The sequence below is a fragment of the Arachis hypogaea genome, chromosome 13, assembly GCF_003086295.3.
Source record: "Arachis hypogaea cultivar Tifrunner chromosome 13, arahy.Tifrunner.gnm2.J5K5, whole genome shotgun sequence".
Taxonomy (NCBI): domain Eukaryota; kingdom Viridiplantae; phylum Streptophyta; class Magnoliopsida; order Fabales; family Fabaceae; genus Arachis; species Arachis hypogaea.
In genome coordinates, this window is record NC_092048.1 from 30,959,935 (window position 1) to 30,971,450 (window position 11,516).

At 39.4% G+C, this 11,516-nt stretch overlaps 1 protein-coding gene across 1 annotated transcript; it reads right to left on the minus strand.

The window, feature by feature from the left end:
• Nucleotides 1-9,636: 9,636 nt before the first annotated feature.
• On the minus strand, nt 9,637-10,745 carry LOC140177531 (uncharacterized). The gene is made up of 3 exons (XM_072210652.1): nt 10,639-10,745; nt 10,247-10,508; nt 9,637-10,173 (listed from the first exon to the last, which is right to left on the minus strand). Exons 1-3 carry the CDS (start codon nt 10,743-10,745, stop codon nt 9,820-9,822), a joined length of 723 nt encoding a protein of 240 aa, XP_072066753.1. The 3' UTR covers nt 9,637-9,819.
• Nucleotides 10,746-11,516: the final 771 nt, after the last annotated feature.

Here is an 11,516-nt window from a genome sequence, read left to right on the forward strand (position 1 = left end):
CGTAACTTCTGCGCCCATATCCTGAAAGGGGAAAAATGTAGGGGGGTGAGAACATCATCCTCGAAAGGGTTCTCAGTAGAGGGTTTTTGGGAATTACTGTAATAGGATACATGAAGATAACTGCACCAGTGATTCATAACCGTCTTATGCCTCTTTTCAAAAACAACGGTTTACAATGAAAGTAAAGTCAGAAAACTTTTCTAAAAGAGGAACCGTTCAATTCTCAAAACTCAAAAGCCTTCCAAAACGGTTTATTTATGTTGAACCAAAATAGCCTTTCATATTTTATTCCAAACCAGAAACACAAAACCGAAATCAACCATCAGTTCATCTCTTTCCAACCACGGCCCTAGGCCCAAACAATCCAACCAACAACCAATCACCACCATCCAACAGAGTCCCAAATGCAAACACAGATAGGAAGTTCAAGCACAAACAAACAGTTATTACAAGTAGAACAGTTAGCAATTAATCACATAGGCAAACCAAGTATAATATGCACACCCAACCAATGTCACACAAATGCATATGATGCATGCCTGTCCCTAGTGGCTGATGATATCATCTGTCGGTTATAGAGCCAACCCGACAAGTCCTGGTAGCTAACCATTGGACTGTCCCTCTGTCGTGCATCCCCAACTCGAGTTATACTCATCATAAACTTGATCATAATCATGATCCATATCCATCACCTTCACTGGTGAATATTTACGGGGGCGAGCTCATCCGGGACTTTCACAGTGCCCGGCCACACTTACGACATAGGGTCAACAGAGTATCAAGTCTCAACCTGGAGCACGTGGTGGCTAGCCACTGCTACTACCCAGGGAAACTCGTATCTCAGATAGTGGAAGTGCAACATTTACATTTATCAATGATTCAGCATAAACATGCATTCAATCTCATCCATGGATCAACATCCATCTCAGCCATCCGGCTCACGGTTCAGTCCAGAACCAGCCAATACTCATATCATACACAGCCATTCCGGCTCACGGTTCAATCCAGAACCAACCAATATGTATAATCATACACAGCCATTCCGGCTCACAACAAAACAGCACTTCCACCATTCAACATCATTAAATTCATAAAGTCGGCATTTAAGCCATAAATCATTTTCTCAATTCATTTCACTTTGAAATCGAGTTTCAACTCTTTTCAGCCCTGGCTTTAGAAATCTCATTTCTCAAATCATCTCAGGCTCATAAGCCGAATTTACTCAAAGTGAGTTCCCTTTTTAAAACAAAGCCACTCTCGGCATTCTCTTTCCAAAACTTCCAAAACCATGGCAAGTTAAGGATTTGTTTCACAGTATTCAAAATCATCCATCCAACGATGGGATTTTATAACAAAAGTTTTTCGGCAGAGTCCCAAGTCTTTAGGGAAGGTCATCTTACATCAATTCTTTAAAATTCATTGAAACTCTTAAAATCATAGATTCTCGGTTCAAGTAAATAAAACTGAATTTATTATGAAACTGAACCATACGAAATCACAAGTTCCAACCCGGTCCAAAAATCAACTCATTTGAAACGGAATCGGTTTATTTGAATCAAACCGCTTTCAGATTTCTTTTTGGAACCCATTTTTCCAACTCTTTTAAAATGCCTCAAACTTGATTACTCAATCAAAAATCTAGGTTCCTTTAAAATCACTAAAAAAACTCCTTTTTATATTGAAATCGATATTATAGCATCATTCTTTCCTTCAGTGATTCAAACGGTAAACATAGTTCAGTTCTAAATAAACCGAACTCAACGTATAAGGTTCATCAAATAAATTAAGCTGGAAAGCATAATTATCCTCTTAATAAATCAAATAATACAATTTCTCAAATCCAAATCTTTTAAATAACCTTTCAAACAAGACTTAGATTTTATAGAAATTTCGGCAGCACCTCCCCTAAAACTTGGACTTTTGCCACCCGGTTCGGGTCCCAACTAAACCGTTTTCTCATTCCTTTTTAACAGCTCAAACCAGAAATCAATTCAACAGCAAGCTAAATCCAACAGTTGCCTCAGTGGCATATCTCAAGAAAACCATTTCAAAATCAACTCAATATCAACCAATTTAACTCATTTCCAAATCTTTAAAGAATCGGTTCACTAACAAATCATTTATCAAAACCAAATTAATTAAAGTAACCCAGGCTGGATTTCAAGAGTATTCTATCTTTCACATCATCAAATAATTGACTCAATTCAAACCAATCCTCAACGGATTAAACTCATTTCAAATATTTAAAGAATCAACTCCAAACATTACATTTCACAAGCCACACAACAATTCAGCCAAGCCAACATCCATAATCGTTCGAGTCAATCAAATAATACATAAGGCAGATACAATCACTAATTACACCATATCTCACATCAGTACCCATATGTAATAATTCCAACAATAAACTGTAGTTTTTGGAAAGCGCCCCTACCTCGAAACGCAAAACCATAGCCCAAACGCGTCACAAAATCCTTTCCGCCTTGACCCGAGATCAACAATCAAAATCCCGTCAGCCAAAACCTCGGCTCCACGCCACTTTCGCAACAGTCTCAACAACTCTAATCGCAACATATAACAACTGAAACTCAATCGTATAGCAATTAACGTCACAAACCTCAGCGTGAGATTACAGAACAGTAACAAAAGGGCTTTCAAATCGAAACGCTTACCGAACCGAAGAAGGAACGACTGAATCGAAACAGCAGCGGTCTCCGAACCGGTTCGGCAGCATCCCGGCAGCCACCTCAAGTTGCAGCGGTGACCGGACTCCGGCAATGGTGCCTGGAACCCATATACAGAGACGTTAAAGCTTCCAGAATCTTAAACAAATGAAGACCGAATTCAAAACCCTTACCGGCAGAGTTTTCCGGCGACGGCAGCGGGGTTTTCCGGCGACCAGGCGCGGCGGCGATAACTCTTTCTCAGCGGACCGAGACAGCAGACATGGAGGGGGTTTCACCTCGCTTCTTCGCTGCTGGCAAGGACAACAACCATCCAGCTCCGGCGACGGCGAGCTCGCAGTAGCAGCGGCGGTATCCAGGTGCGACGGCGGCACGCAAGACAGCGCCCCTCTCTCTTCACCGCGAGCTCCCTCCCTTTCCCCCGCGATGGTGGTCCTCCGACGTGACACCAGTCACAACAGAGACGACGGCGGTGACGCTCCAACAACGCCGGCGCGGCTCACTCACTCTTCCCCGTCGCGTTCATCTCTTCTCCTCGGGTTTCTCCGATGACAGCGGCGCGAACATCAGCGACCACCGTGACTGGGAGCAGCTCCTTCGACGGCGAGGAACAAGGACCCAACGGCGACTACAATCGGCGGCTCTTCCTCCCTCTGCGGCCCTCTTCTCCATCTCTCTCTCTCTCTCTGCTTCGTGCGGTGTTGGCAGAAGCTCGGCGGGACCGCGGCGGCGCTCCTCCTTCCCCTCTTCGCCGCAGCTTAGTCCCCCTCTCCCTCTCTTCTACCCTTTCCCGACTCAGATTCCTCTTTCTTTCTGTTTCTTTCTTTGTGCCGTATGTTTTGTTAGGAAGGGGAAACAAGGGTGGCTGCTGTTAGAAGGGAGGGGCTGCAGCAGTTGTGAGGAAACTGGGTCAGGGGAACCGGGTAGGGTTTTTAGGGTTAGGGTAAAATTGGGTTCAATGGTAATTTTGTAATTTCAAATAAAAGTAGAGGTAACATAGTAATTAGGAACAAATTTTAATCCAACAAAATTAATGTATAGAAATACTATTTGCTCCTCAATTTCACACTTTATTTTCAATAAAATGCCCAAATTTAAAAATTAGAAATAATATACTTAATTTCTTCATTTTTCAAAATAGCAGTAATAATATTTAAAATATTACTTATCTAATCCAAATCATATAAAATCCTTATTATTTTCATAACTATCAACCTTATACTTTAAATATAGAAAATAATCTAATAGTTATAAAATTGGATAATAATCATAACTTATCTCAAGTTCAATAAATCAAACTTGCCTTAATTGTCCTTAATAAAATAATCTCTGAAATTAAGGCTATAAATAACTATATGATTTGAGACTTGATCATAAAAAGACTTTTCAAAGATTCTGGGTCTTACATTCTACCCACCTTATAAAAATTTTCGCCCTCGAAAATTGATACAAAATGAAAGAAATTCCATAACGGTTCACCCTTGAACACATTTAAGGAAGAAGCAAAAATATCTCAAAATATAGTCATATATACGATTTTCAAATACTTTGATTATCATAAGCATAAGGATGCAAAGGTAGGAGTGTAACTGCCAGGCAAACGTCACAAGATAGGCTCAATGCAAAAGATAACATGGGTCAATCATGTGATAGAAGGGCAAGGCATCAAAGGCTATCAAACAGGATGGAGTTAAAACGATGTGCTCAACCTCCGCACACTAATCTCATATCAACCTCAAAGTTTCAACTTTCCAACTCCATCAAGCACTTTACAAACCCCAAATTTGATCACAAGCCTGACAACCACAAACCCGTTCGCAAGGAACAAAACGCCCATAGCTCATGCGTTGCACACCTACCGCTTCAACTTCCGTATACCCATCACGTCTTAAAGAACTAACGTATCGCGTTACTACGTCTACAAGTCGCACGTGATATCAAAACAATTCTCGAGTCTACTCAGAAGAATATGAGATCTTAGAAAGGAGAGACGGATGTCAAAGACAATAGTCATAGATTTGAAAGAATATATCCAATCCCAGATAAACATGGATGTTCAAGCAATAAAGTTTGCTAGACATAATTCAATTGACAACTTCAAAGATAACCCTTAGATCAAAGAAGTTCAATAGGATCAACAAGAAGATAACCAGCGCATCAGCTTGAAACAAACTCAAACTGAGTCGATGAAGTATGAGGTTTACAAAAGAGAATATCTCAAACCCAAGGCAAAGCTCACAAAACTCAAGGGCATGATTAAAAATACTTCTGAATACATTGTTCTTAAAAGAATCGAAAACTTGCAGGAAAATCACCTCGCAGTCTAAAAGAAAAGTTAAGCAACAAATGTCCTTCAAGAGAGTAACAAAAGCATAAATGTGGCTTTACTTCAATACAATTCCATGTTGAAGTAGATTTTGTAGAGTTCCAAAAACAAATGCACACAACTTTGGCTAAGAGCTAAAATATTTCCTCAAATATTTTAGAAAGATAATTAAATGCACAACTTAACCAAAAGCAGTTCATAAAAACTCGGAAATAATCAGATGCTTGTTCAAAATTCTCAAAATTTCATATTCAAACAAGCATGTATAACATTTATAGCAAGTACGAAAGAGGAAGTTAAACTCTTTTTAGAAAAGAAACTCCGAGATAAAAATTTGCTTACAATCTGGTAAGGAAATAAGTGGTGCGTTACAAACAAACCGATTTCCACTAAACAAGGAAGCTCTCCAAAACCTTATTTAAAATAGCGCATGCCAACTTTAAGAACAATTTTGTCAAAATCGAATAATGGTTTCACTCTCAATCAAGCAACAGAAAGTAAATTCCGTTTAAAACTTCTTACAAGAGAATTCGAAACTTCTTTAAAAGATTCAAAACAAGACTCCAAAAGTGTTCTTGAAATCACCACCTCAGAAGAACATTCAAGAAGTTTAAGATGTACTAAAAAGAAGTCAAGCCATGCAAGAAAGGATCTTAAACCAAAGTAGTCCAAACAAGATTCACTAGGCATGAGTCATCAAACAAGCTTTCAATTGATCCAAAGGAATACAAAAGTCATAGGAAAAGACAACTCAATCATTAGTAATTTCTCAAGGATAAATCTTTGACTAAAAACTCTTGCAGAGATAATGAGAGAATAAACGATGTACTAATTTGAAACGAATCAAACTTACTCATATACGAATGAGATTCACAAAAAGGAAAACCAAGATCAATGGCAATATTCACAAGATGCAGAAGATCAGTTAAAAACAAGGTCAAACATGACATTCATGGAGATGGAAGATTTTATAGAGAATTTAGTCCGTTCATAGGAAGAAAGCTATGAGTTCAAAATTTTCAAAAGAACAACAATGGCATAACTCATGTGGTATGCTAAATCAAACTCAAATAAAAATGAATTAAGTAAAGTTTATCAAACAAAACTCAACCGGGACAAAAGCGAGAAATCCCCTTTCTTTCCAGAATTTTGAAAAATATCCAAATACATAATCAAGTGAAGATGTGCGTTGGAACTATAGTAAAATTACTAGAAAGTCAAATTGTATTTTAAGTAGGTGCAGTGCTATAAACCAATAAAAGTACGGTCGAGGTATTAGGAGTAAATAATTGTTAAACTGTATAAGAAATCTTCAAAGTTCATACATAGATAAGTATGTAGCTAATCAACAACAATTCTTATAAAAACCTCAAAATTAGCTGTAATCACTGTCAAATAAGAGGAAAACTGAGTCAACAAGTTCTCTAAGAATGAACACGGAACCCGGAGTTAAAAGTCATAGCACATTAAGACAAGTTCAAGGCTATATCAAAGAATACTTGAATCAAGAAGAACTCAAACAGAGGAAGATAGATGCAACAAGGATCTTAAACCAGCATATGCACTTAAGGTCAAACAAGAATGCATATGGATAGAGGAATAGAGTCGAAAAAATCAAACTACTTTTCAAAAGGACTAGCAAACAAGAACTTCAAGTTAGGATATAAAAGAACGGGTTGACTCGAACAAAATTCAAGACACACAACTGAATAGCCTCGAGAAATAGTTTCCAACTTTTCCAAAACTCGCGATTCGCTTTACTCAAAACACATATATCATCTATGATAACCCATCAGTGCTTTCATATACATAATTCACTAGTATTAAGCCGGCCGAACTTAATATCAGGAATTATGCAATGCAAGACTAACAGCGTTAATCAATAGACTGTCATGTGCATAAAGCTCTAATTCTCGTCATTCGACAAGACCTAATACATGACAAACGCTCAGAGTATGCAACTGAAGCATAGTCAGTCCATTCCTCAGGCTCTACAGGAAGAACTGCTCTGATACCATAATGTAACACCCTAACTACCAGAGCTCACACTTCCGGCTGCGCGACTCTGATAGCTCGGACATTACGACGACACTTATACTATTTAATACTAAAAATATGAGCCTGTTTAAAACTTTAAACCGCAATGCCGCTCCCAAAAATACTTTCGTTCGATAACGTACATCCAAGATACCATACATCTTACAAAAGCTCATAAAGAGTACATCCATATATATACATAAAGATATATAAATAATATTAATAACATAATACAATACAATTCCTATCCCTCTTACAGATTATATCAAGATAAAGGCGAGGGTACAATAAACCATAACTAAAACAATACAGAGCATCACAACAACAATTAAATAAGCTCTTCGTAACTTCTGCGCCCATATCCTGAAAGGGGAAAAATGTAGGGGGGTGAGAACATCATCCTCGAAAGGGTTCTCAGTAGAGGGTTTTTGGGAATTACTGTAATAGGATACATGAAGATAACTGCACCAGTGATTCATAACCGTCTTATGCCTCTTTTCAAAAACAACGGTTTACAATGAAAGTAAAGTCAGAAAACTTTTCTAAAAGAGGAACCGTTCAATTCTCAAAACTCAAAAGCCTTCCAAAACGGTTTATTTATGTTGAACCAAAATAGCCTTTCATATTTTATTCCAAACCAGAAACACAAAACCGAAATCAACCATCAGTTCATCTCTTTCCAACCACGGCCCTAGGCCCAAACAATCCAACCAACAACCAATCACCACCATCCAACAGAGTCCCAAATGCAAACACAGATAGGAAGTTCAAGCACAAACAAACAGTTATTACAAGTAGAACAGTTAGCAATTAATCACATAGGCAAACCAAGTATAATATGCACACCCAACCAATGTCACACAAATGCATATGATGCATGCCTGTCCCTAGTGGCTGATGATATCATCTGTCGGTTATAGAGCCAACCCGACAAGTCCTGGTAGCTAACCATTGGACTGTCCCTCTGTCGTGCATCCCCAACTCGAGTTATACTCATCATAAACTTGATCATAATCATGATCCATATCCATCACCTTCACTGGTGAATATTTACGGGGGCGAGCTCATCCGGGACTTTCACAGTGCCCGGCCACACTTACGACATAGGGTCAACAGAGTATCAAGTCTCAACCTGGAGCACGTGGTGGCTAGCCACTGCTACTACCCAGGGAAACTCGTATCTCAGATAGTGGAAGTGCAACATTTACATTTATCAATGATTCAGCATAAACATGCATTCAATCTCATCCATGGATCAACATCCATCTCAGCCATCCGGCTCACGGTTCAGTCCAGAACCAGCCAATACTCATATCATACACAGCCATTCCGGCTCACGGTTCAATCCAGAACCAACCAATATGTATAATCATACACAGCCATTCCGGCTCACAACAAAACAGCACTTCCACCATTCAACATCATTAAATTCATAAAGTCGGCATTTAAGCCATAAATCATTTTCTCAATTCATTTCACTTTGAAATCGAGTTTCAACTCTTTTCAGCCCTGGCTTTAGAAATCTCATTTCTCAAATCATCTCAGGCTCATAAGCCGAATTTACTCAAAGTGAGTTCCCTTTTTAAAACAAAGCCACTCTCGGCATTCTCTTTCCAAAACTTCCAAAACCATGGCAAGTTAAGGATTTGTTTCACAGTATTCAAAATCATCCATCCAACGATGGGATTTTATAACAAAAGTTTTTCGGCAGAGTCCCAAGTCTTTAGGGAAGGTCATCTTACATCAATTCTTTAAAATTCATTGAAACTCTTAAAATCATAGATTCTCGGTTCAAGTAAATAAAACTGAATTTATTATGAAACTGAACCATACGAAATCACAAGTTCCAACCCGGTCCAAAAATCAACTCATTTGAAACGGAATCGGTTTATTTGAATCAAACCGCTTTCAGATTTCTTTTTGGAACCCATTTTTCCAACTCTTTTAAAATGCCTCAAACTTGATTACTCAATCAAAAATCTAGGTTCCTTTAAAATCACTAAAAAAACTCCTTTTTATATTGAAATCGATATTATAGCATCATTCTTTCCTTCAGTGATTCAAACGGTAAACATAGTTCAGTTCTAAATAAACCGAACTCAACGTATAAGGTTCATCAAATAAATTAAGCTGGAAAGCATAATTATCCTCTTAATAAATCAAATAATACAATTTCTCAAATCCAAATCTTTTAAATAACCTTTCAAACAAGACTTAGATTTTATAGAAATTTCGGCAGCACCTCCCCTAAAACTTGGACTTTTGCCACCCGGTTCGGGTCCCAACTAAACCGTTTTCTCATTCCTTTTTAACAGCTCAAACCAGAAATCAATTCAACAGCAAGCTAAATCCAACAGTTGCCTCAGTGGCATATCTCAAGAAAACCATTTCAAAATCAACTCAATATCAACCAATTTAACTCATTTCCAAATCTTTAAAGAATCGGTTCACTAACAAATCATTTATCAAAACCAAATTAATTAAAGTAACCCAGGCTGGATTTCAAGAGTATTCTATCTTTCACATCATCAAATAATTGACTCAATTCAAACCAATCCTCAACGGATTAAACTCATTTCAAATATTTAAAGAATCAACTCCAAACATTACATTTCACAAGCCACACAACAATTCAGCCAAGCCAACATCCATAATCGTTCGAGTCAATCAAATAATACATAAGGCAGATACAATCACTAATTACACCATATCTCACATCAGTACCCATATGTAATAATTCCAACAATAAACTGTAGTTTTTGGAAAGCGCCCCTACCTCGAAACGCAAAACCATAGCCCAAACGCGTCACAAAATCCTTTCCGCCTTGACCCGAGATCAACAATCAAAATCCCGTCAGCCAAAACCTCGGCTCCACGCCACTTTCGCAACAGTCTCAACAACTCTAATCGCAACATATAACAACTGAAACTCAATCGTATAGCAATTAACGTCACAAACCTCAGCGTGAGATTACAGAACAGTAACAAAAGGGCTTTCAAATCGAAACGCTTACCGAACCGAAGAAGGAACGACTGAATCGAAACAGCAGCGGTCTCCGAACCGGTTCGGCAGCATCCCGGCAGCCACCTCAAGTTGCAGCGGCGACCGGACTCCGGCAATGGTGCCTGGAACCCATATACAGAGACGTTAAAGCTTCCAGAATCTTAAACAAATGAAGACCGAATTCAAAACCCTTACCGGCAGAGTTTTCCGGCGACGGCAGCGGGGTTTTCCGGCGACCAGGCGCGGCGGCGATAACTCTTTCTCAGCGGACCGAGACAGCAGACATGGAGGGGGTTTCACCTCGCTTCTTCGCTGCTGGCAAGGACAACAACCATCCAGCTCCGGCGACGGCGAGCTCGCAGTAGCAGCGGCGGTATCCAGGTGCGACGGCGGCACGCAAGACAGCGCCCCTCTCTCTTCACCGCGAGCTCCCTCCCTTTCCCCCGCGATGGTGGTCCTCCGACGCGACACCAGTCACAACAGAGACGACGGCGGTGACGCTCCAACAACGCCGGCGCGGCTCACTCACTCTTCCCCGTCGCGTTCATCTCTTCTCCTCGGGTTTCTCCGATGACAGCGGCGCGAACATCAGCGACCACCGTGACTGGGAGCAGCTCCTTCGACAGCGAGGAACAAGGACCCAACGGCGACTACAATCGGCGGCTCTTCCTCCCTCTGCGGCCCTCTTCTCCATCTCTCTCTCTCTCTGCTTCGTGCGGTGTTGGCAGAAGCTCGGCGGGACCGCGGCGGCGCTCCTCCTTCCCCTCTTCGCCGCAGCTTAGTCCCCCTCTCCCTCTCTTCTACCCTTTCCCGACTCAGATTCCTCTTTCTTTCTGTTTCTTTCTTTGTGCCGTATGTTTTGTTAGGAAGGGGAAACAAGGGTGCCTGCTGTTAGAAGGGAGGGGCTGCAGCAGTTGTGAGGAAACCGGGTCAGGGGAACCGGGTCAGGGGAACCGGGTAGGGTTTTTAGGGTTAGGGTAAAATTGGGTTCAATGGTAATTTTGTAATTTCAAATAAAAGTAGAGGTAACATAGTAATTAGGAACAAATTTTATTCCAACAAAATTAATGTATAGAAATACTATTTGCTCCTCAATTTCACACTTTATTTTCAATAAAATGCCCAAATTTAAAAATTAGAAATAATATACTTAATTTCTTCATTTTTCAAAATAGCAGTAATAATATTTAAAATATTACTTATCTAATCCAAATCATATAAAATCCTTATTATTTTCATAACTATCAACCTTATACTTTAAATATAGAAAATAATCTAATAGTTATAAAATTGGATAATAATCATAACTTATCTCAAGTTCAATAAATCAAACTTGCCTTAATTGTCCTTAATAAAATAATCTCTGAAATTAAGGTTATAAATAACTATATGATTTGAGACTTGATCATAAAAAGACTTTTCAAAGATTCTGGGTCTTACATTACGCGTGACCCACGCGTATGCG

Excerpts from the sequence above, each read along its gene's own strand:
- LOC140177531 (XM_072210652.1), bottom strand. The coding sequence starts at position 10,745 with ATGGAGAAGAGGGCCGCAGAGGGAGGAAGAGCCGCCGATTGTAGTCGC. Across the intron at positions 10,509-10,638 it reads CAGTCACGGTGGTCGCTGAT|GACCACCATCGCGGGGGAAA; the intron begins GTTCGCGCCGCT and ends GTCGCGTCGGAG. Across the intron at positions 10,174-10,246 it reads GTCGCCGGAAAACTCTGCCG|GCACCATTGCCGGAGTCCGG; the intron begins GTAAGGGTTTTG and ends TATGGGTTCCAG.